The 26,259-nt window shown below is 34.3% G+C and overlaps 1 protein-coding gene across 6 annotated transcripts in view; it reads left to right on the forward strand.

Annotated features, from left to right (window-relative positions):
- LOC106874006 (focal adhesion kinase 1) overlaps positions 1-15,693 on the forward strand; it is a 242,624-nt gene extending 226,931 nt beyond the window's left edge. For all 6 annotated transcript variants that reach the window (XM_052970233.1, XM_052970234.1, XM_052970230.1 and 3 more), the window contains one exon: positions 3,595-15,693. In XM_052970233.1, the coding sequence (XP_052826193.1) occupies positions 3,595-3,819 (225 nt within the window). In that variant the 3' untranslated portion in view covers positions 3,820-15,693. The remainder of the gene's footprint in view (positions 1-3,594) is intronic.
- The last annotated feature ends 10,566 nt before the right edge of the window (positions 15,694-26,259 follow it).

Raw genomic sequence — 26,259 nt, forward strand, 5'->3', positions numbered from 1 at the left:
TTCGTGGTGCACCGGATCTTATTCTGTTTTCAACAGTTCCTGATTTTTTATATCTTTGAATAAATGAAGATATGGTAGAAAATGGAATACAAATGGTTTCTGATATTTTCCTGTAACTTTTACCTGCTTTCCACTGTTCAATGATTAAGTTTTTCACTGAATTTGTGAGTTCTTTACTTTTCGCCATTATTACGACACTACTTTATGTTGTCTCAGTGCTGAATGAAGAAGCTAGCGTTTTAACACTTAAAAATGACCACTGATAAGATTATTGGAACAAACAAGAAAGTTCTAGTAAAAAAAACAAACTATTTTAACAGTATTTTGTAGCATAGAAACTCATAAATTTATTCTGTACAAATACTTTTTTCATCCCTAAATATTTATAGTTGTATATAAATTCATTAATTACTATAATTTATTAGTTTCTTTGCATATTCTTAGTTTATGCATGTGTATGCAACTATAGTATTGGTATATCCCATTTATGTTCATTAGAAATTAAATAAATAAAGAATTTTGACATGTACAAATATTTATTTCCCCCCACTATATATATGTTTATATATATGCATATATATATATGTTTATATATATGCATATATATATATATATATATATATATATATGCATACATATATATGCATACATATATATGTGCCTGTGGTACGTAAAAGGCACCATCCAAACGTGGTCGATCGCTCCTCCCCCTTTCCCCACTGGTTTCTGTTCCAGTAGCTTGTAAAAAGCACCATCCGAACGTGACTGATGCCAGTACTGCCTGACTGGTTCCTGTGTCGCTGGCACATAAAATGCTCCCACTACACTCACAGAGTGGTTGGCGTTAGGAAGGGTATCTAGCTGTAGAAACATTGCAAGATCAGATTGTAGCTTGGTGTGGCCTCCCGGCTTGCTATTCCCTGGTCAATCCATCCAGCAATGCCAGGATGGAAAACAGATTTTAAACGATGATGATGATGATGATGATGAAGGCTGTGGATCACCAAATTGGTTGAGAACTGGCTGAAATACCTGGCAAAATGCAATTATATTAGAGACGTCTTCAAATCTGGAATATGCATTGGGGCTCTTGAATGAGTTTTAAATTCCAAATAATGCCACAAATTTTTAATGTGGTTCATGTCTGATCTGTCTCTTCTCTTCTGTGCTTTTCAACTTCCCTCCAGAAAATATTTTACAGGAGACACTATGTGACATCTCTGCTTTATTTCCATCAGAAGATAACCTCTTTGCGACCTATATTTTGCGATGCAGCAAAACCGAACTCTAGGAACTCCTCCTGTCTCCAACTAGAAAGAGCATTAGTAAAAAATGGAACAGAGGTCAGTTGAGAAAAGATCAAGGTTGTGATTATCGGATGCAACTAGAACACAGCAATCAACATCATACTGAATGACAAAGTGGATAACTTTAAATACCTTGGCTCCACTTTTAAACCAATGAAGCAGTTCAGTAAGAGAGATAAAAGCAAGACTCAGCCTGGCTACATCTACCATGAGAAAAGCGAACATCAATGGATATGCAATTCCATTAGCCTTTTTCCACAATGCTTTGACTGTACAAGTTTCTTGTAACTGCAATCTTTCACTACAGATGTGAAAGCTGGATATTTACAGCCAATGCAGAACAATGTAAGCATTCAAACATAAGTACTTTGGAAAGCTGCTTTGTATATTGTATACACAGGACAAACCAAACACCTTTTTCGGGTTGCAAGTCACTTAATTTATTAGTATGCAAGAACCACTCCTTGCTACTGTGAAATGCCAAAAATTTGCTTTGTATGGACATGCATCCTATCACAACTTCCTGTATATAGTGTCACATAGTGATTATGAAATGTTTGTTTTGTGTAGGTTGTGCTAGGTGTGTACTGATTGTTTTGCCATTGAATTGAAAAGTGTCTTGTGCAGGATATGGGCCATTAGTAGTAGTAGGCCAGTGGATTAGCAGAATCATTAGAGTATCAGACAGAATACCTTGTGGTATTTGTTCCAGCTCTTTACTTTCTGAGTTCAACTTTTTATTAAGTGTTTGATGAAATAATGGACAAGTCAAATAATGAACCTTCCAAATTTGCTAATCTTGTCCCAAAATTAAAAACCATTATAGTTGTTATGAGGGTGGTGGCCGGGGCTGGTGACACATTAAAGGCTAGTGACATGTGAAAGGTACACATGCTGGTGACATGTGAAAGGCACCCCTGCCAGTGACACATGAAAGCACCCGTGCCGGTGGTATGTAAAAGATACTCAGTACATTGTATGGCGCAGTTTGCATTAGGAAGGGCATCCAGCCATCGAAACCAAACCAAAACAGACTGGACCCTGGTGCATCTTGCCAGTTCCAGTCAAACTGTCTAACCTATGCAAAAGTAGTAGTCAAATTCTGGGGTTCATTGGTATTGACTAACCCCAACTTCTTCTGACCTTATGCACAAATTAGAAATAACTACTAAGATGGCAATCTATCAGAATTGCATCAGACAAAATGCCTTGAGATATTTATTCTGGCTCCTATGTTCTCAGTTCATATCTCACCAATGCCAACTTTATCTTTGATTCTTCCAGGGAACCAATAAAATAAAATACCATTTGAGTACTAGGATTGATAGTATTAACTAACATCCTACCCTCAATATTGTTAAACCATTCTTGTGGCAAGCTGGCAAAATCACTAAAGCATTGGGGAAAAAAATGCTTTGTGGTATTTATTGGTATTTATTGTATTGTGGAATTTATTACATTCCAAGTTCAAATCCCACTGAGGTCAAATCTTTCACCCCTCAAGTGTTGGTGAAGTACCAGCTAAGTACTGGGCTTAATGTTATTCAGTTGCCCCTTCCATCTATAATTGTTGGCCTTGTGTCAGAATTTGACACAGGGGTCAATGTAATCAACTAGTCCCCTCCCCACTAATTTGAGGCCTTGTACCTCCAGTAGAAAGGATTATTATTATTATTATTATTAAGACAGCAAACTGGCAGAATTCTTAGCCCACCGAGCAAAATGCTTAGTGACATTTCGTGTGTCTTCTGAATTCTGAGTACCAGTTGAAAACTAGAGTCAGTGTAATTGACTTAACCCCTGCCCTGAAACTGCTGGCCTTGTGCTAAAATTCAAAATCAATATTATTTCATATATGCACAACAGATTAAGCTGTTAGAAAAGAAAATTTCCTAACATAGGGCTACAACAAGCAACATTAGATGCCAAGAGCCTTCTTAACTATCCTAGCTGCCCCTAATAAGTTTTTCCTGGAGCTACACTAAACTAGGTTTTTTATGCCTATTTCTGCTATCCATCTGTTTAAATTATTATTATTGTTGGTAAGGCAGTGAGCTGGCAGAATCATTAGCATGCCAGGCAAAATGCTTGGCAGCATTTTGTCCGTCTTCGCTTTCTGAGCTCAAATTCTGCCATGGTCAACTTTTCCTTTTATCCTTTTGAGGTTAATAAAATAAGTACCAGTTGAGTCAATGCAATTGATTTACCCACTCCCCGAAATTACTAGCCTTGTGCCAAAATTTGAAACCGTTATTATTATTGTTGTTGTTGTTGTTATTATTTTCAGGTATCATCATCCCAGAAAGTGCTAAGTAGTGATATGGCATCACTAGTTGAAGCCATGAAAGTTGCTCAGCAGTACAACCTTGCCATGGAAGCTGAATATTTGAAACGTATGCTTAAAGCTGCCCACACTCTAGCTATGGACTCTAAAAACTTGCTCGACACAGTTGATGTGACTCGCTTAAAATACAAACTTGTGCTGCAAATGGACGGCATTAAAACTACCTGACTTCTCTGCTGATCACGTTTTGTGTTTCTTACATAAATTTCATCTTTAAAAAAAAAACAAAAACAAAAAACTGTTGCTTCTTCTTCCTCTTCTTTCTTCTCCTCTTTAAACATTTTATTTTCCACCTCTTTCCCCCTTGCTCATCTTTTATCCCCCCCCTCTTATATGGCTAAGAGACATTAACTGAGCAAAGGTACCAAAATTGGGGAGGGGGAAGGGGGTGCTTGTGATTCTTGAGTTTGTTCACAGTCACATGCTGCTTCAGGCATTGTATTTGTGTCACTGTGAGCCGCGCGACCCTATAGCATTCAGAAATAATGTCAAAGCATTTGTAACAATTCAAATATAGAAAGAAAGAAAAGAAAGAAAGAAAGAAAACTTGATGAAACACATGAAAGAACTGAGACAGTCTATGTAGGTTTGGTAAGGTAACTGGCAGCATGGTGATGGGGACAAGGTTTTCCTACAACCAAAGTTAATCTTCCGACTGGTTTGGTAAGAACAAAATGGCACCATCTATCAAAGCAGCCGAGTTTAGCCTGTTTGATTGCTGAAAGCTTAATCTGGAAGACAGGCTAAAATCAGGAGCTTCGTTCAATAAATGTTTAAGAGAAAGAAATTTAAATGGTTTACTCTTTAGCATTCATAATAATAATAATAATTGGTGATTGTGTTGTTGAAATAGAAAAGACAAAGTTATGAAATGACAAAAGAAAAACAATATGACTTCCTGTTAGATTTGGTGAAAGGTTTTCTAATTACCAAAGATAATGTATCAATAATGCATATGAACTGAGCAGTATAATCTTAGCTTATCTTAGCAAGATATTTCATTGCTGTGTATGTATGTTTGTATGTATGTATGTGTGTATGGTGATGCAAACAGGAAAAATAGAACTCAAATATGAGTATATGTATATTTTTATTAATACTTAGCAACAGAGTGACTAAGAGTTGAGAGTGCCAGTGCATGAAACACTTGGCCATTGAGTCACTTTGTTGCTTCTCCTATGTATTAATGGAAAATATATAATGTACAAGCATGCATATATAATCATATATACATGTGTGTGTGGGTGTAGCTGGTTAAACCAGGTAGCTGGAATTGACTGATCTGAATGCTAAAGGGATAATTAAACTCCAACTGCCTAATTGAGAAATTCTTATTTCGCACTGCTCTTGCAGACATCATTCTTTGCTCAGGAGTTTTCACTTTAAAAAGAGGAAAAAAATAAGCAAAAAAAACCAACAATGTCGTCCCCTTCCCCTCTCTTCTGCTGCTAGAGACAACTTATTATTTTTATGTGTAATCAAAACGGTTGGTGTTTTTTTTTAAATTTTAAATAATGTTTAACTATTGTTGAAATTCTTGGATCATTGTTAAAAATTCTTCAAAGAAAGTTACACACACTTATACACACATTTTTATATATATATATATATAAATATATATATATATAATTTGTAGAGAAAGATTTTTTTTATCAATATATCAGAACAAATTACAATCAAATTTTATCTCAACTTACATTAAGTTTTGTATTCTGTTATATATATATAAATATATAAAATAAGGATACAAAAATTAATTCTGTATAACATATAGAATAATTCTTTCTTATCACTTCTACATATAGTTCTTTAGACTGTCAGTCTGTCCAAGTCTTTAAGAACAACAGATTGTGGTGGGGAGGGAGAGAAAACATCTTGTTTTTGACAAAATTTTTTAAATAATGAAGATATTTTTTTTTTTTTATTTCAAAGTTGAAAATTATTGAAATGTAAATGTTTTCCCCTAAATAGCATTCATAATACTAGCAAATATAGAGGTATGTTGGTGTAATCCCTTAAAAGCTGATAAAATATGGACACTATGAAAAGTTTTGGCATCCTCTGTGATTTTTTTGGCAAGAATTAGCCTGCTACCAAAATGCCAATTACATGTTAATGAAACCAGAAATGACTGGTTGGAAAGAAACTGTATTGTCTTTTGAATGTAGCTTGGCTAGTTTGAACCTGTTTCAATGCTAAAGGGTTCTAGTTTTATAAAAATAGAAATAGGCTGTTTAATTGTTAGTTTATGTCTATTCTAAATCTGAATTTTAGATACACACACATACATACACATATGAACGTACATGTAATATATATTCATGTACACACACACACACATGTATATAATACATACACATTTATACACACCTACCTACACATATATTTATAATGCATTACTTAGTAGAAATGTATTTAAAATATATTTCTAATCTTGTTAAAATAGAAATAAGTTTTAAAATATTATTCAGTATCTATTTTCAGCATAAATATTTGATGTTGTCAACATTGGGATGATAATGACTATTGTTATTATTTTTAAATTAAATATCAGCTATTCAGATTTTATATATACAATAGTTATTGTTAGTATTCTAGAAAGTTCTTTTAGTTTTGTTGTTAATCTTAGTTTTCCTTTTTTCTTTTTTGGCAGGGGTTCTTATTACCTCTGTGTTCCTCTGTGTTACTTCCATGTTACAAGAATTTTGGTTATCTATTTTGTATATATGATATTTTATTTATACATATCTGAATTTTTTACAACTACTACTATAATAATAATGTTTTCTGACATAGACATTGGGCCACTCATTTTGGAGGAATGAACTGTTGATTAAATTAACTCCAGTATTTAACTGGTACTTCAGTAATAAATATCAATGCTGTAGCAAGGTGTCATAGAAGAAGCAAGTGGCATAGTTCAGGCTCTGGGCAAGCAGAGAACACAAGGTGGGTTTCAATCCTGACTTGAAGCAAAGTCCCTTCATTTACACTGCTATACTCTTGAGAAAGTGTGAATTCCACAACACTCCATCTTCTCATCAAAATAGGGTCATGTACCGATAGATAAAAAGGGACTTGATGGTATTGTTTTATAACATTGGCACCAGGCCACAAATTCAAGGGAACATTTGGTTAAATTGACTCTAGTACTTGAAGTACAGTAATAGTGGATGTGATTGAAGGGATGTCTCTGGAAAAATTAGTGGAATGTGTTGGAAGAACTGATGCAATCATTTTGTTTATTCAGCATTTCTTTTCTGGTTGTGTTGATAAATTATTAGCTGGGGCTTTAGCTAATGAATAGCATGTTTGTGTAAATAGGTAGCTAAAACTTTGTATATGATACAGTAAAACAATAAAAATGCAGTAACATAAAAAAAATGAGAAATCTCCCAAGAGCAAATTGATCTTAGCATGTCATGGTTATGGGATTATTTTATAAATCCTTAGTTAACCACCATGCTGCAAAACTTGCAGCAAACAGATAAACATACTTTTGCTGAATTCAAAAAAAGGTAGGAAGAAAGAATAAATATATATATAAATAAAAGCAAACACACACACACACACACATGTGCATATATAAACTCACACATGCACACACATATGTATAAACATTAGTTTTCTCATAAACTGTTGTTGGTGGATATTTGAAAATGTTATTCCATGGCTTCTAACAGTTGAAGTCAAGAGCCAAGTAAAAAAAGGGGGGGGGGATAAATTTAGATTATTGAACATATTAAACTTGTATATGATTTCTCTCCATGCCTTTCCCCCCCTCTTGAGCCATGCAATCTAGAGATGATATGTGAAATAAATGTGTGTTTGTGTATGTATGTATATAGTGGGTCATCCCACAAATAATGTGGGGTTTTTTGTACTTCTTTTATTTTTCAAAATTAAGATAAAGTTCTTTTTTAATCTAAAACATACTCTCCTTCATTTTCTACAATGCTCTTCCATCTCTCTGGTAGACTTGCAAGTCTCCTCTTCCAAAATCCGCTTGTCCATGACAAAAAATACTCATCCAGTACTGTTCTGACCTCATCTACAGAATTCAATTGTTTTTCTTCCAAATGATTTTGAAGACTACGGAATAAATGATAATCAGATGGGCGGGGCATCGTTTCCCATTCAAACTGCTTCAGCCTTTACAATGTCATCCTCGTTGTATGTGGCCGAGCATTATCCTGATGGAAGAACATCTTTCGTCTTAAAACCAAAGATGGTCGTTTTTCTTCTAACGCTAACTTAAGCTGCTCAAGTTGCTCACAGTAGATCTCCTTTGTTATCGTTTGATTTGGGTTTAAAAGTTCAAAGTAGACTAAACCTTTCATATTCCACCAAACAGATAACATCTTATGTGGGTGAAGAACTCCTTTAGCCTGGAATGCCAGTATTTCTCCTTTCCTTACCCACTGTCTTCGGTACTTGACATTTTTATAGAGAACCCATTTCTCATCACTATTTAGTCCCCAAAAGGTTCATTTGTAAGACATGACAGCAAAGAAGGGCACATATTCACTATCTGTGTGCAATTAGACTTGGAAAGTTTGTGAAGAACCCATTGACATAATTTGCTGGCTTTTCCAATGGCACACAGGCATTGATGAATGGTTGAATGATCAAATCCAAGCTTCTCTGCTAGCTCCTCAACAGTTACAATGGGATTTCCACCTGGGTTTGCAAGATGTCCTCATCGAGCTCTACAGATCTTCCAGGACGAGGCTTGCCTTCCAGGCTATAGTTTCGGCTTGGAATTTCTGGAACCACCATTGACACTGGCTTACACTTATTGTCCGATCCCTATATACTGCATTAATATTCCTTGCCTTTTCTGTTGCGTTGTTGCCTTAATTGAACTCATAAAGCAAAATATGCCGAATATACTCCTTTGTCACATCCATTATAGCTTTGAAAAAATAACTTAAAATCAAAGTGCACACTTCAAAATTTGCACTAAGAATAGGGACAAGGTAAAATTATTACCTGCTTCTATAGCAAGTTGATGCTGATAGTTTATCTCATCCCCCTCTGACTTTTAGTTCATGCAATTGAAAAAAAACGCATTATTTAAGGGATGACCCAATTCACGTGTGTATGTATGTGTGTATGTATTTCATCTAGCTTTGTTTTGGTTTTTGATTCTTCCTATTTGAAAAAAAAAGCATTTGTTATTTGTTTATTTATTGTAGCATTTATACAATTCTGTTTTCAAAAATTTAGAATTTTGATGCTTTTCCTTCCTTGATTAATTATTTTATTTTCTGTTGACATCTTTTCACTGAAGACAAGCAAATGCAAAATTTTATAGAAAAAGAAATTGCAGAATTCATGTGTCGAAATGTGTGTGTGTTTCTGTTATATACTCACACATACACAACACACACACACGCATATATATATCAAAAGGATGTGTTATAATAATATTCCACAGCCATACCAACAATCCAACATATATGTACACGCACACACGGACATGCACGTTTGTAATTGATGTCACTTGAAAGATACCATTATTCCAACTGTTTCTCACAAGCTCCTCTAATTTCTTGTAATATGAATTGCCATAAATTGCAGTTGTATAAAAAGTCTGATATTTTTAAGTGTGAAATCAGAAGTCAACATACTTGTCAAGTATGAAACCTGAACCTTTTACTGACTGCTAGGAATCGGAGATTGGGATTTTTGCCTCCTTTTCAGTCCCTCCCCACTCCTTACTGATTTGTCTTTTTGTTTTAATTAAAAATTTTTTTTTTTTTTGTTTTTGCTAGTTTGGAATTTCAGATTGTTAAATCTGCAATGTTTTCATAAACTGAAATGTTATGGTGTGGTAAAATGGATCTGAAATTTGAATTAAGGGATCAAAATTCAATTTTAAAGGAGTTGGGAGACATACAACAACAGGACTTTTTGTTCGTTTGTTTTTTTACAAATCTTTTATCTTTTAAATGTTAGCATCATGCAAGTTTCAAAAGAAAATGTAATAATGAGAGGAAGAGCTAGAGTGTTGTTTTTTTTTATTCTTTTAAAACATCAAATAGTTATTAGTTAAAATAACATTAAAAAAGAATGATGATGATTACAATGCTGAAGGAAGAGACAAAGAATGGAAAGAATATTTAATACTTTAGCATTAATAAGCTCTAAATTTGTGTCAAATTTGTCTGTCTCTTCTCTACTGAACATTTATATTACAATTCAAATAAGTTAGCAAGCTTAAACTATAATTCCCCCACTCCCTCTCTGTTCAATTTGAGCTGTTGTACCTAAATCATAAATCAATAATTTCTATAACAGTTATGGAATAGATTATAGTAATAATAATGATAACAATTATTACTATTACTTCTGTATTTTAATAGTAACTTTTAAAAAAAATTATTTTAAATGATAATATGCTATAATAGTTTTAATGAAATAATAGTAAACTGGATGTCTCAATTTGAGATCATAATTTAGATTTGATTTGTAAAATATTCCTTATTGATTGAACTATACTTAACCAGCACCACCAACTCCTGCAGCAGAACAACAGGATATTTTGTTTCTGAAATTTTTTTTTTTTTTCTGTTTTTTTTTTTTGTTTTTTTTTTACTTGTAATTCCAAACCGGAAAAGAAGGTGAAGGGTGAGGAAGAGAAGTATGGAAGTGTTTTAAAAATGATCAAAATTCTGATTGCTGCGCATAATGATGAATGTGTGCAACAGCCAACTTAACAACACTTGCTGTGCTGCACCACTTAACCATAAACCAGTACAGAGGTATTTTACTGTTGAAATTAGTGATTGATGAACCAATATATTTAGCTAACATACATATAAAAATTATATTGTTAATTGACTATATATCTCATTCAGTCTTATCTTTTATGGGGTGTTTGGAGGATTTTTACCTCTCCCTTGGGGCAAAACAACAACATTACAATCAAAATACAAACTTGGTAATAGTAGGAAATAAATGACACACACACATACACAGGTGCATATGTAAAGCAAGTGTTAATAATGTTAATTATTAATACATGATAAACCACTTTTGGAAATTTTGGAAGGGGGGCAAGGTGTGTATATCAATCCCAGTGCTGAACCGGTACTTGATTTCCTTGACTCTGAAGAGATGAAAGGCAAAGTCAGCTTCAATGGAATTTGAACTCAGATGAAGACAGGCAAAATGCCACTAAGCATTTTGTCCAGCTCGTTAACAATTCTGCTTGCTCTCTGCCTTCAGTTTTAATTATAATTTTTTTTCAATTATAATCACAAAGCCTGAACATTTGGATGAAGGGACCAGTCAAGTGTTTCAGTCCTACTTTGATGAGATTTGAACTCAGAAAGTAATGAGCCAGAGCTATTATCACAATGCATTTTTCCTCATCCTCCTAACAGTTCTGCCAATCCAGCACCCTACTAATAGTAATAATTTTCTGATTTAGGCACAAGACCAGTTTTGAGGGGAAGGATCTAGCTGAAACCAACAACCCCAGCACTAAACTGATATTTTATTGACCCTGAGGAATGAAGGTGAAGTTGGTCTTGACAGGCTTTGAACTCAGAACATACCAAGCCAGAACAAATATCATATGGCATTATTCCGACTCCCTAACAATCCCTGCCAGCTCTTTACAGCTTCAATTATACTATTACTAATAATAATTATAATAAAGAAATTTAAATTTTTCAGAATCCTATTAGGTTTGAGTATCAATTTGTGATGGAAAAGTGTGAACAATCCCACTGACATAAATGGGATTGTTGCTATTTTGTCTGCTTTGTAATAACAGTAATAATGGTAAACATGAAAATGAACTGTTACTCAAATATTTAGGATATAAATTATTTACCCTCCTACACCAAGGCTATTATTAGTTAGATAATTGTTTAAATGTCTTGAGGGGTTTGGTGTGATGAGGAGTGTCCATCGATAGGAAGACAGCAGTATTGACCTAACATGCAATTACAAAGAAATGGACTGAAAGAAGTTGTGACAATGCCTTTAGGAAGAACTTCGTTTAATAAAACAACTGAATGAGCTTTAAATTTAATGCTTCTGGACTTGCTTTGCTGGTAGCCTTATCTTAACATCTATTCTGTAGTACTTACTCTTCTTACATACCTATGTATGTATATATAATGTTTATCTTTGTATAGTTGAGCAAGAGTTGTCAATATATTCCAGTGGTGATATTTAGTGCAAATTGATAGTAACATTCTGAACAGTTGTAGTTTGACAATGTAAAAATATACCTCCTTTATAGTTTATATTGAGTGTACATTTTCTTATGGACAACTGTCAATATAAATAGAATATGGGTGTTAAAATTATGATATAAAAAGACACTAGGGTTTTGCTCTGAATTCAAAAAAGGAAAAAAACTTTTCTCAACATTTGGTATAATGTGTATTTATGTATGTATGTGTGTATATATATATATATATATATATATATATATATATATAAAAAATGTATGTGTCTGTGTAAAAATGATTTCACATTTCATGATTGATTGAAAGCAATTCACCGTAAGTTTCAACAGAGAGCTTGAATGAATCCACACACATGAAACTCTGAGTTAATCATTGACTTAACACAGATAACAAACCCAATCATGTGTCAAGTTTTTGGTACAACCTTGTTATTTATTAGTTATATATCCTGCAACTTAGTTATGTATGAAAAATCAAATAAAACGATGGGAGGGGGGGGCACCATATTCTGTTTAATGTAAATTTAAGAGCTTTCAATAAAATTGAAGTGTTAGGTTGGTTAATTGTAAATCTTACATGGAATCTCAGGGTTTCACTGGCTGACATATACTGTTTCTAGGTTCATGGGGCTAAGATAAATATATAAACCTGTACATTGCAGTGAATTGTAATTACCTTATGGTTCTAACATAAAATTTAGTGGTCTTGGCTGTCTTAAAATGGGGTTCAGAGCACAATCCAATACTAAGACTCAGTCTTTCAGCCAATTATCTACTTCCTTAAAAATCTTTACAAAATTTTGCCCTGCCTTGTTGAAAATACTGCATTTTATTTGTGGTAAAGAGCACCAAACTAAATGCTTTACAGTATTTAGTCATGCATGTTTACTTCTGTAGCTCAACTCTTTTGAAGGCATGGCAGACAAAATAGTTTATGCAATGCTAGAAGAAGTAACTCAACAAACACCGTGCAGTTATATATGGCTAATAACCATTTTTTTCCTTCATGTATGTTTAATCATATATATGCTTAGTATTTGAGGTTTGTTAATGTGGTGGTAATCCCCCCCTCCCAGTCTATCTCTTTCTTAAGCTTTGTCTAACAAGGATACAGTATTTGTAAAATTCAATTTTCAGGAATTCTGGAAGGAGGCAGCGTTTGATGAAACAAACATTAAAACAAAATGATATATTTTTGTCAATTTACTCCATCACCAAATATAAGGTTAACTGTCTGAAAAATAACCTCACTAACATCAATGCATTTCAGACCGATATTATATCAAGAATATAATTTTGATTATTTTGTTGGTATCATTTAACCCAGGTTAATCTTGCACATTTATCACTAAAGGCTTTCTAGCCATGACAATATAGTCTTTGGGGAGTATCCCAAAATAGTTTCTCTGTATGTTTTTTTTATCTTTTTAAGATAGAGGTGTGTGATCTGAGGGGAATTAGGTACTATATTTAGCAAATTGGGCAATCATGAAATTCCCTCATTAACTTGTCATTTATTGATTTCATTAAACTGGCTACTGGAACATACTGGACCCGACCCCACTCATGTGTTTGTGCTTTAAAATAGCTTACAAATTTTTTTTCAAATTTTAACACAAACACTGCAGTGAATGAGGGTTAAGCTGGTAGCATGGGACCAAAAGTTGATCTTTAACTGGTTCATATCAAAAGAAGGTGAATAAGATTGCATAGTTTATGTGCTCCCATTTCTCTCACCAAAAAACAAAGTTGTTCTGATGTGTAAATTTCTCCCACTCACACAACTACATATGTATAGAGTAATCACCAAATTTCTTTAGTTCTTTTAAAGCTAAAAATATGTTGGTAGTTTTTTTTTTTTGTTGCATGTCTAATGGCCACTAAAATTTATATGAGACGAAGCTATACATAGTTAAAGTGGTGCTAAATTTGGACAGTTATCACAAGAATCCTGCTAGCCAAGCTCTCTGTCCCTCACACACTTTTTTATATATATATATAGCAAATCGTGTGTGTGTATATAGTTTGACAGAATGATCCATGTATGTAAAACGTGTGTGTAAATATATATATGGGGAACAATGTTTCTTTTAGACATGTATTGAATATACACCCTTGTGTTCCAGTTTTATCTTTTTTATCTTATAAAAATATAGAAAAATAAAATATAAGAAAAATCTTTGATAAGATGAAAATAGGACGCAGTTACAGAGTCAGTACAATATACATACACACACGTGTGTGTGTGTGTGTGTGTGTGATTGAGAGAGATGCTGTATAAATAATTTATTGTATTGATCCATTTAGTTGGGGAGGTTGACACCTCTCACTTGCAATGTCTTATTGGTCTGGACAGAAAATTCTTAAACACATACATAAATGCACACACACACTATTTGAAGCTTTTTCACCATAAATATTGTTAGTGGTACCCTTGGAGGAGAATTATGAAAGGTATATGCCAATAACAATATTATTGCTACTCCTAGTAATCATAATTTCACTGATATATAGCATAATGTATACAGTGTAAATGGAAAGGGTGGTATGAAATCTCAAGAAAGATAGTGTAGAATTATTAAGGTGGTAAGCTAATAATGCTTGGTGGCATTTCTTTTAGCTCCTTATGTTCTGAGTTCAAATTCTACTGGGATCAGCTTTGCCTTTCATCCTCTCAGGGTCATTAAAATAAATACCAGTTCAACACTGAGGTCGATATAATCGACTTAAACTCTCCTCCAAAATTGCTGGCCTTGTGGCAAAATTTGACACCATTGTTAATATTAAGCAGCAAGCTGGTAGAATCTAACTATTCTACCAGCATGCCAGGCGAAATGCTTAGCGGCATTTTGTCTCTCTTTACATTCTGAGTACAAATTCTGCCGGGGTCAACTTCACCTTTTGGAACTGATAAAATAAGTACCAGCTGATTACTGGAGTCGCTGTATTTGACTTACCCCAACTCCTAAAATTGCTGGCCTTGTGCCAAAATTTGCAGCCATTATTATTATTATTATTATTATTATTATATACTTTTGCTATAGATTATATACACACATCTCAGTTTAGTCCCTGGTTCCATATGGAGGACTTTGAGCAGGTCAGTGTATAGGTGGAAAATTAGGCAGATGACATAGGGCTAAACATGAACTTTGAACTTTCAAGAAACAAAGTCGACTAATCCACCAAGCCGAATCCTGACCTGTATATATTAATTAGTCTAACAGCAATGATGATGATGATGATGATGATGATGATAACAGCTTGGTGTATACTCTCTGTCTATTTTCACACACATACACATATTTATGACAATAAAACTGAAGGGAGAAAAATTCCCCTAAATTTGTTAACCTTTCATTTTTTTTTTTCTTTTCCCATTTTCTGGTTTTTACTGAATAGTAGATCTGTTATCTTTCCCCACTTTCTTTTGAAATTGAACAGTTTAGATAAAAACAACAACCTACCCTCTTCCTCTCCCCAAAAATTAAATTAACAAAATTTTTTAAAATATATTTCTTGTACCTCCCAAACATGTCCACCCCAACTCCACAGTTTCAGAAATAGGAGAGAGAAAAAACCAACAGCAAAAACAAAAAAAAAAAGAAACATTTTTAAGAATTAAGAAGCTGTGTGACTAACATATATACATACATATATATATGTGTGTGTGTATATATATACATCTATATATATATATATAGAGAGAGAGAGATAAATTATTTCAAATTCTTCAATTTGATATTAATATTATTACTATTAATATTCTTTTTTTTTTTTTTTCTATATAAATATATATAACAATTCTAAATGAATAAAAGTTAATTTTTTTATATTTGTCTTAACATTGTTAATTGAAATGGTTTAATACTGACTTGTTTATGTTTTGCTTTTGTTCTTTTGCATTTCTTTAGCATTTAAACTGGCTACATCTGACCTATATATTTTACCTGTTTTATGTTCAAACCGGTCAGATCTGGCCTATCACACCTACTCCAGAATCTCATTCTAAAATATACAGTCACATCATTGGAATCTTGAAGTTGTGAGAAAATGTATGATTAATTCAAAACAATATGACTAAATAAGCATTACATTTGACAGAGTAATCCAAACGCTAAGGAATTAAAACCACCATCCTTCAAAATATGCCATATAGTCATGGGTGATATATTACATGGAATATAATTTAAAAACAATATTTTAGTATAATAGATTCAGATAAAGAGCTTTGCTTTGCAATTATGTGACTTGGTCTCATATGGCATCTTGAGCAAGTGTCTTCCATTTGCCCTAATATTTCAAATGCCATGCAAAGGAATTTGGTAATCAGAAACTGCAGGGAAGCCCATGTGTGCATTAGGAAGGGCAACCAACTGTAGAAACCATGTCAAAGCAGACATTGGAGCTTGGTAAAATCTTTTGGCTCGCTAGCTCCTGATTAACTGTCAAACACATGCCAGCATAGAAAATGTACATTAAATGATATGTGTGTGTTTGTATCTCCTTGTTTTGATGTGTGACAGTTGTAAATGGGTGTCTGTTATACAAGCTCTGTCACTCATTTCCAAAATATTGTGAAAATATGTCTGACCATAGAAAACCCGGCTTCACACCTAACTCATACAAGCATTGAAAAGTGGATTTGAAACAATGATGTGTGTGTGTGTGTGAAACTGCTTCTTTTCCACACTTGTCACTCTTTGAAATCAATGCTGATGATAATGACATTCCTTATTGATTGTACGAGTTTCAAAGGTGAGAAATAAAGAAATCGCATTTTTGAGAAACCGGTAAGGTTCAACAGCAGAATAATTACCTAGTTGTAAAAATCCTGCATCAAATAAGTCTAACCTAACCTATGCAATCACACAAAAATGGACATTAAAAATGAACGAAGCACCCACTACACTCTCGGAGTGGTTAACGTTAGGAAGGGCATCCAGCTGTAGAAACTCTGCCAAATCAGATTGGAGCCTGGTGTAGCCATTCAGTTCACCAGTCCTCAGTCAAATCATCCAACCCATGCTAGCATGGAAAGCAGATGTTAAACGCTGATGATGATGATTCCATTAATAAAGCAAGCACCAACTGTTTATATAAATTTAGCTCAAATAAAATCATTTCTAGTTGATACAGAATTACAAAATACAGTTGTTAGTTAAAGTTGTGCATTTTGAGGGATAAATTGTCCTCTTACAGCCACAGTTAAAACCTCATTTTGGTTGACATTAAGTTATTATGTAAGAAATATTTCTTTTTTAAATGAAATCCCTAAAAAACATAGTTGAATCTTGATTTTCCAACTGTATATTTCCACTCTAGTATATGCACTTCTTTGTCTAAATGTATCATGGCATCCTCAACAAAAATACCCATAGATCAATATTTCTGATAATCATTGCTGCTGATGATGGTCAAAGTTTTTATATTTTCACACGTGTTTGTGGTGGGAAGAGAAAAGCATCAAAAAAATGAAACCGGATCAAAATTATTAGGTTGATGTTCAGAGAGTGGAAAAATTAATCATATTTCAAGAATTGTCCTTTGGAATATAGATGGAGAGTAGAAAACAAAGACAAGATAAAATATAGGAAGGGGAGTTAAGGTGAAATAGCCCATGTGTTGGCTACTTTATGTGGTAGCCACTGAGTGTGGAGGCGCAATGGCCCAGTGGTTAGGGCAGCGGACTCACTGTCATAGGATCGTGGTTTCGATTCCCAGACCAGGTGTTGTGAGTGTTTATTGAGCGAAAACACCTAAAGCTCCACGAGGCTCAGGCAGGGGATGGTGGTGAACCCTACTGTACTCTTTCACCACAACTTTCTCTCACTCTTACTTCCTATTTCTGTTGTGCCTGTAATTCAAAGGACCAGCCTTGTCACGCTGAATATTCCTGAGAACTACGTTAAGGGTACACGTGTTTGTGGAGTGCTCAGCCACTTGCACATGAATTTCACGAGCAGGCTGTTCCGTTGGTCGTAAGTGACGGAGTGCCAACAACAGTCACTGAGTGGACTAGTCAAGTCTGGTGTTCAAAGACATGAGAAAATGAAACAGTAGTGAGTTATATATGTTAGCGTGGAAGAGTAGCTTTCTGTATGCATGATGTTTGTGCATTCCTGTGTTCACTGTCTTATTTTTGGATGTGGTATTTTCATGCTAAGCATCAACAAAATTTGGCCATATGTGTATGTGTGAGTTATGTCTGTGTGATGGAGTTTCTGTTGTTTTGAATATGTGTGTTGTACAAGTTTTCATTTAAGTATAATGTAAAATGTTGCTTCAGTGTGTGTACATGAACATGTATGTATGTACATGTTGATGTACTTTGTGTGTTGTGTTTTCTATTCATATGGTGGGGAAGATTGTGAACTAAGATCAAAAGAACTGAATGCTTTGAGAGAATATAAACTGCTACTCTTAGCAAAACCTGGATTTCATGAGCTTGGTGTGTAAAAACCAAGCTAAACATAGACTGAAGTGCTGTGTTGAGTAATTCAGGAAATGATCAAGAGGCAAATGTTTAGTTGCCTCAAAGATACTTTGTAAATAGGTCATCCATATGGCAGCTAATTTGTCCAATATGTAAGGAGTTGCAGAAGGAGCATTTGAGGAACTGACACTGGTGGAGGTACATCATCATCATTTCAAATCTGTTTTTCTATACTGATACGAACTGAACAGTTTGATTGAATTCAACAAGCTGCATTGAGCTTCAGTGTCAGCTGTGGAATGGTTTCTATAGCCAGATGCCCTTCCTAATACCAGCCAATTTATGGTGTGTACTGGGTGCTTTTTTTCATGCTACCAGCACTAGTGAAGCTGTCAAGTAACTTGCAATACAGAAAAAGAACAGGTAAAAAAGCTCTTGCTACTAGATGGTGGGGAGTATCTGAAAGGGGAAGGTGGCTTTATGCTAAGTGTTGAAAGACTAAAGTATGGTAGAGGGACAAGTGTATACAACAGAAATATGGAAGGTGTGGTAGTGGAGTTCATCGTTTAACGTCCATTTTCCATGCTGGCATGGGTTGGACAGTTTGATGAGAGCTGGCAAGCCAGAGAACTGCACCAGGTTCCAGTCTGATTTGGCTTGGTTTCTACAACTGGATGCCAACCACATTATGGTGTTCATGAGAAATGGACAGGTGTCATAATAGGATTAAGCACAAGGCAGGGATCTGGGTAGTGTATAGGGAGAGAGGAAGGAACTCTGGGCCAGTTAGTTACATAGGTTGTGAACATGTTTGAAGAAAAGTGGATTATGGGAAAGGTGGAGAGTAGCAGGAGGAGATGGAAATACTCAAGATCTTATGGCAGAGTGGTAAGAGGAAATTGGAAGAAGGGTGGGTGCAAGGAGAAGTAGCAGAAGTGTGGTTGATTTGTTGGGCATAGCTAAGAGCAGCTTTGACTGGAGTGAGGAATATTCATATCTAACAAAGAGAAGACCATGTGTTGACAGGGTCCAGTTTGTGGTTTTGGCTGCATAGATTGTGAAGATAGAACTGGGAGTAAGGGGTCGGTGAGTGGGAGGAGGAAAGTAAGTGTAAGAATGAGAGTTGGCATGCTTATAGAAGGCGGCAGTGGTATATACATATATATACACAACGGTCTCCCTTCAGTTTCCATCTACCAAATCCACTCACAAGGCTTTGCCCTAACTGCAACAGAGTGGGACTGAATCCGGAGCCATGTAGTTGGGAAGCAAGCTTCTCAACGCAAAGCCATACCTGCATTTATATATATATGTACATACATGTGTATGTATATGTGTGTATATATATATACATATGTATGTATGTATATGTGTATATATATATGTAAATATCTATATGTATATATATATGGATGTATATATATATATATATGTATATATATATATATATATATATGTATATATATATATATATATATATGTATGTATATACATATATGTATATGTGTATGTATATATATGTGTATGTGTGTGCATGTATATATATATGTGTGTGTATATATATATATATATATATATATATATATATATGTATATATATGTATGTATATGTATATATATATGTGTATATATATATATATATATCAACATCATCATCATCGTTTAACGTCCGCTTTCCATGCATATGTATATATATATATATATATATTTCTACTACATATTTCGAGCAATTAACAACAATATGAGGATTCAAAAAACAGTTGCTCCCGTGAACCAAAATAAATTTGGGATTTGCAGTGGGTCAAGGTTGGTAACAAAAACAGGACAGTGGAGACATACAACAAACCAAAGGAAAACAAACATGGAGGGCCATTAGGCCAGACAAGGTAAGGTAGTGAGTGCTGGAGGAATATTCTTTGACAAGAGAAAATATAGAAGTGACTGATAAAAATGTGTCTGGTCTGTGCGACAGACTGAAGGAAAAGAGAGATGATCATGTGAGGAAAAGAAAGATGGCCCATGATCACGTGTGAGCAATGAGAGAAAATAAAGGAAGAAGATGGAGAGAGAAAGAGAGACATAGAAAATGGTGAAGGGGACATACCAAAATGGTGAAGGAGACTAGAGAAAGAAAAGGGGAGAAAGGGAGAAACAAAGAATTACAGAATGTTTTTACATATGTATGTGTATGTGTGTATATATGTATATATATATATATATATATATGAAAGAAGGTTTGAAAATGCAATTTTAAAGATGTTTATTCACTTTACCGGTTTCACTTTTTTAGAAAAAGATTGTCAAAAGTAAAATATAAAGCTTTATATAAGCTTTGTAGTGTTAAGTACAGGTTGTCACAAAAGTATTGAAATACATATATACATTCTCTGATAATAATAAGAAAATGTTAAAAACAGTTTAAGTATTAAAATACATATATATATTCTTTGATAATAATAGAAAATGTTTAAAAAACAGTTTAAGTGTTAAAATACATATATACATTCTTTGCTAATAATAGGAAGAATATGTTTAAAATATAAAGCTTTGTATAAGCTTTGTAGTGTTAAGGACTTGTTGTCACAAAAGTATTAAAATACATATATACATTCTCTGATAATAATAGAAAATGTTAAGAAGCAGCTTAAGTGTTAAAATACATATATACATTCTTTGATAATAATAATAAGAATATGTTTAAAGTATAAAGCTTTGTATAAGCATTGTAGTGTTAAGGACTGGTTGTCACAAAAATATTAAATTACAAATATACATATATACATCTGCCTCAAAAATTTCATCTGACTTCTGCTAGCATGGAAAAAGTGCATATTAAAATGATGATGATTATACACATACAGAGACACACACAAGCATACACACTTATATGAAAGGTTCCTCACAAATTCCACTAACTGAATTCTGTACATAAGGTATGGGTCAATATGAAGCAATAAGAAAAGACACTTGCAATGGGAAAATCACAAAATTACATGGTTTCCAAACAAACTTCTTACCCATGTACATTTTTTGTTTAACCCTTTCGTTACTGTATTTATTTTGAGATGCTCTGTATTTCTTTCAGCTAGTCTTAGGAACATAAATTGTGACTAAGGTTTGGTGGAAGATTTTAATTCAAAACTTATGAAAACAAGACATTTATACTACAGAGCCAGAGCCAGTTTCAGTGGGGTTGGTAATGAAAGGGTTAATCAAGCAAATAACCTGAACCCTTTTCAGTTAATTCATCATTACTACCACTTACCATCACTGTCAACATAATCATCATTTACTTATCCACTCTTCCCTGATAGTTTTTTCATCTTGGCTAGGACTTTTTTAGGTTGTGTTGTACAGCCAGATGCCCTTTCTCATGCCAACCATTTTAGTCACCTGTTACAGCAGTGATAGAGTGTGTGCTTATTGTAAAAACCAGAATACACATGCTGTCATCATCATCATCATCATCATCATCATCATCATCATCATCATCATCATCATCATCATCATCATCATTTAACTTCTGTTTTCATTGCTGGCGTGTGAGGGATGGTTTCTCTGGCTGGAAGTCCATCTTGATACCTACCACTTTACAGAGTGAATGGGGTACTTTTAACACAGCACCAACCCCAGTGTGGTCACCAAGTAACTTACAAAGACAAGACCCCCTCAATTAAATGGGGTGTAGTATTAAGGGAGATGCTTTTATGTCAGGTGATGAGTGGTTAAGGTATGAAAGAAGGACAGAAACATGTCTTGCTGTAGAGGAGATACATGGCTACCTCAGTCGGGAAAAAGAGAAGATGGTGGTGAAGATGTGTCAGGCCATACCATCAAATTACAGGATGATAAATATTAGAGAAGTAGTACAGAGGAGTGGACAGGGAGAGTAGGTAGATAAGTTCATGAAAAGGTGATGCAGTGAGTGGTGAACACGAGTGGAGGCAGCTGTTAGGCAGATGAGTTGTCAGAAAGAGATTCATCAGGGACAGATTTCCTGCTGGGGTATAATCGTAAACAATACACTGTCAGGCTCTCGTTTTTGCTTAGATGGTCAGGTTTCTTGAACATAACAAATCGCCAATCATCTTGATCCTTTCTTTTATGAGGATCCTTAGCGGTAGAGGATGATACTATGAAAGAACAATTGCTAGAATAAGAATAGGCTGAAGAAAGTTCAGTGAGTTTTAATTCTGTTTGTAACAAAAGCATCTCTCTCAAAGTAAAAAGAAGATTGTATGGTGCTTGTGCACTGGAGGTCATTCTTCACTTTGTCCTATGTCTTCCCGAACCTCTCTATCTTCTACAGGTTCCATCAGCATTTAGTGATTGTTACTTCTTTTTGTAATCATCTTTCTTGTACATATCTGATGCCTTTTATGCCAAAATTTTTTTCTCAACATGTTTGTACTTTGTCATATATGCACAATGACATTGCATATCTAGCAGAACAGGCTAACTTCATTTCTTTCTAGCCTTCACATGTCCTCAACATTCAGGGCCCATGTTTTATTACCATTTATCATTGCTTTTTGTGCACAAGCACCATAAAATCTTCTTTTTACTTTGAGAGAGATGCTTTTGTTACAAACAGAATTAAAACTCACTGAACTTTCTTCAACCTATTCTTATTCTAGCAATTGTTCTTTCATAGTATCATCCTCTACCGCTAATAAGGTCACCCAGGCAACAGAAACTGTCTACTACCATAGATATACACATGTGTTCTTTGAAAGAAATGAGATGCATACTCTTTGATGGATTTGAAATGACAGAGTGCATGAATAATGAAGCATAAGTAAGCCAGAGAAAGAACAATGGGCATTAGAGGAATGAAGAGAGGAATAGTATCTAAAAAGACTTTGCTTGTACAATCATATAATGCATAAGACAGACAGCATTTAGATGAAGTGTCAAGTGATCCATGTGGGAGGATACGGTAGAAGTAGAATATGTGTTAGAAATTGATATTGCATGAAAAAATGACAAGTGACAAGACTCTGTGCTGTAACAGCCCTGTCCAACCCATGCCAACATGGAAGAAAAGAAAGAATAACATAAAAATAATACGTTTGGACAATGATACAGATGTAGCAGGTGTACTGTTAAACAACAATACTGTTGTTACTAAACACTTATAAGCTTCTGCAACCACTGAGGAAATTTGCTCAAGGTCACTGTGTTCAAATACCTGAACATCTGCTTGAAATCATGGCTCAGATGTCATGACAATTATAAACACACACATGTACCTTCACACACACACCTAAAATTTCACTTGCTTGACAAGTGACTTGCTCTGAGACATTTGTGTTGGAAGTGAAACCCATTACAAAGTGGTAGACTCACAACAGCCATTTAAAACATTTATTTTGTTCACTTTTGTTTTATTTCTTAATAGTGTTGAATACTATGAAATGTAGTATTAAGTCTTTTCCAGCACTGGTTGTTGCTAATGGTTACACTCCTTTGTCATCTCCTTTCTGAGGTGCAACATCTTATATTGTACTTCCTTGTTTATATTAAGGGATTTGAACTAAATGATCTTCAGATATGTTCAGATTCTTAAATATTTGTGTGATACTATGGTATGGAAGTAACTGTAGGCACCAAATAATATATTAGTCTTTTTAAGTGAGCATTGAGTACTTGAGTATTTTTACACACAGCTGTGTGTACTTTAAGACTTCACTCTTTTGATATTCCAAGTTTTCTGTTTCCAATTTTTGCACAACAGTTGAAATTCAAATATCAGGCTTCAAGTAATTTCAAGACTTGTATTTAATCACCATTGGTCACTTGGATTGATGTAACGTAGCAAGCTATTAATAGAGTCTGTTACTGAGGCAGCATGTACAGTTTTATTCTGTGGTTGTTGGGAGTCATAGTAAATAAATCAGTCTGCATGACAACTTGATAAAGAGTACTGTTAGAAATGCTGTCAAAATAGTGTTAATCACTGCTTAATTTCCTTGTTCATTTATGATTATCTTATCTGCAATAGGAACAACCTTAAAAGACATTTCTGTTTGTCTTCTCACTTTGATATAGTTTCCTATCTCATAGTTGGCATCTTCAAAAGTTGTTATATCTTTCAACCAGTGAGTAAGAATCTTACATTAATGTAAGGTGCTGCAGTTTTGACAACAAACATAGCTATATTGGTGCTGTTGGTTTCTTTCTCATTTATGTTCCAGATATACTGTGACAGTGAGGTAGAGGTGCATTTATCTTTGGATCTGAGTGGGTGTGATGCATATACTTGTTCTTGAATGTTATTTTCAGTGAGTTTCATGAAGTTCTTCTCATTGCCATCTACTTACTCTTGTGCCTTTCTTAGATACTTACCACTGAAAGGACAAGATGTAGCATTGCTGCTGAAGTATTGTGGGTTGAGTTGATTCTTACACATGTGATTGCTGCTATTATATATAGCTATGAAAGCTGTGATGTTTTTGATGTAGCTGAAACCGTTTTTACATTACTTTTGTTGAATATCTTTTAGTATTTGTGGTTGTTGTAGAAATGTTTCCTTATTTATGTTAGGATTCCTCTGTTAGTCTTAATACTAGTTGTGATCCTAGCCTAAATCCAGCTCTTAGTTTCAGTCTGTATTATCCAGAATGGTAAGCTATTTTAATCATTCAGCTTGTGTTAATTTTCTTTAAAAAGTCTTAATCATAAAAGAGAATATTTAGTTATCAAGGAAATGTATGAGGGTGGGCTGAAAAGTTCATAGGCTAACTATGAAGGAGTGATACTAGAGCTGTGAAGTATTGTTGAATTTCAACACTTATTAATAACTGCATTATTTTTTTCCAGGTAAACCGGCATCTGAATATTCAAAGAAGATTTCAAAAGTAACTTAGCCACGACTTCTCTTGAAAACTGACAAAATTTCACATGCTGGTGTTATCAAGTACTTCTAGAAAATTTCTAAAGGGTCTAGCCCCCAACAGCATTCATGCCAACATAGTTGCTACATTAGAAAATGATGCTCCAGCTTTATCCACAGTGCAAAAGCGGACAGCTGAATTTAGTGGGGTGGGGAACAGAGCATCTTGAATATGATCCAAGGTCTGGCCATCCTGCAACTGCTACCACTTAGGAAAATGTTGATAGAGTTCACCACATGGGGATGGATGATGGGTGAGTGATTATAAATCAAATTGCCAATGCTATTTGCATATCCCATGAGAGAGTTGAGAATATTCTGCACAATGAACTTGGCATGATGAACGTTTCTATTTGGTGAGTTACACCATCAATGGAGAGTACTATGCCAATTTGCTGCAGTAGTTATAAAAGGTTATCAAGATCAAATGCCTAGGAAAGCTGATGAAAAGGATATTGTTTCATGAGAACAATGCTACAGCACACAAGTCCTTGGTTTCAATAGCTGCTGTATGTGACTGGGCTTTGAACTGATTGATCACCCAGCATGAAAAACCCTTGGCTGGGAACTAGTATCACAGTGATGATGATATCATTTCTGTTGTTGATGACTTTTTTGACCAACAGAACCAAAGCTTTTTCATCAATAGGATCCAAGCACTGTAATACTAATGGAAGAAGTGTGTGAATGACAAGGGGGACTCTATTGAAAAATAAACTTCATTTGCTCACATTCCATGAGAATATCTTGATCAGCTTATGAACTTCTCAGCTGTCCATTGTGTGTTGGAATAGTGCAGACTTATGTTTGCAGTTCGTTATAATTATTAATAAAATATTTAACATAAAATAAATTTTCTGTGGAGACATGTGCTTGATTAGGTGCACAAAGATTTTGAATGCCACATAGTGACTTAGGATTTCAGAGAATTTTGCTTGAAGCATTAAAAAAGTTCTTCTCATTGATTGGGAACAATTAGAAGGAATGTTGCCTGCGAGTGAAATTTGGTAGGTAAAATCAGTGCAGAATGCGTGTGTGTGTGTGTGTGTGTGTGTGTGTGTGTGTGTG

This window comes from Octopus bimaculoides, chromosome 8 (assembly GCF_001194135.2).
Source record: "Octopus bimaculoides isolate UCB-OBI-ISO-001 chromosome 8, ASM119413v2, whole genome shotgun sequence".
NCBI lineage: Eukaryota > Metazoa > Mollusca > Cephalopoda > Octopoda > Octopodidae > Octopus > Octopus bimaculoides.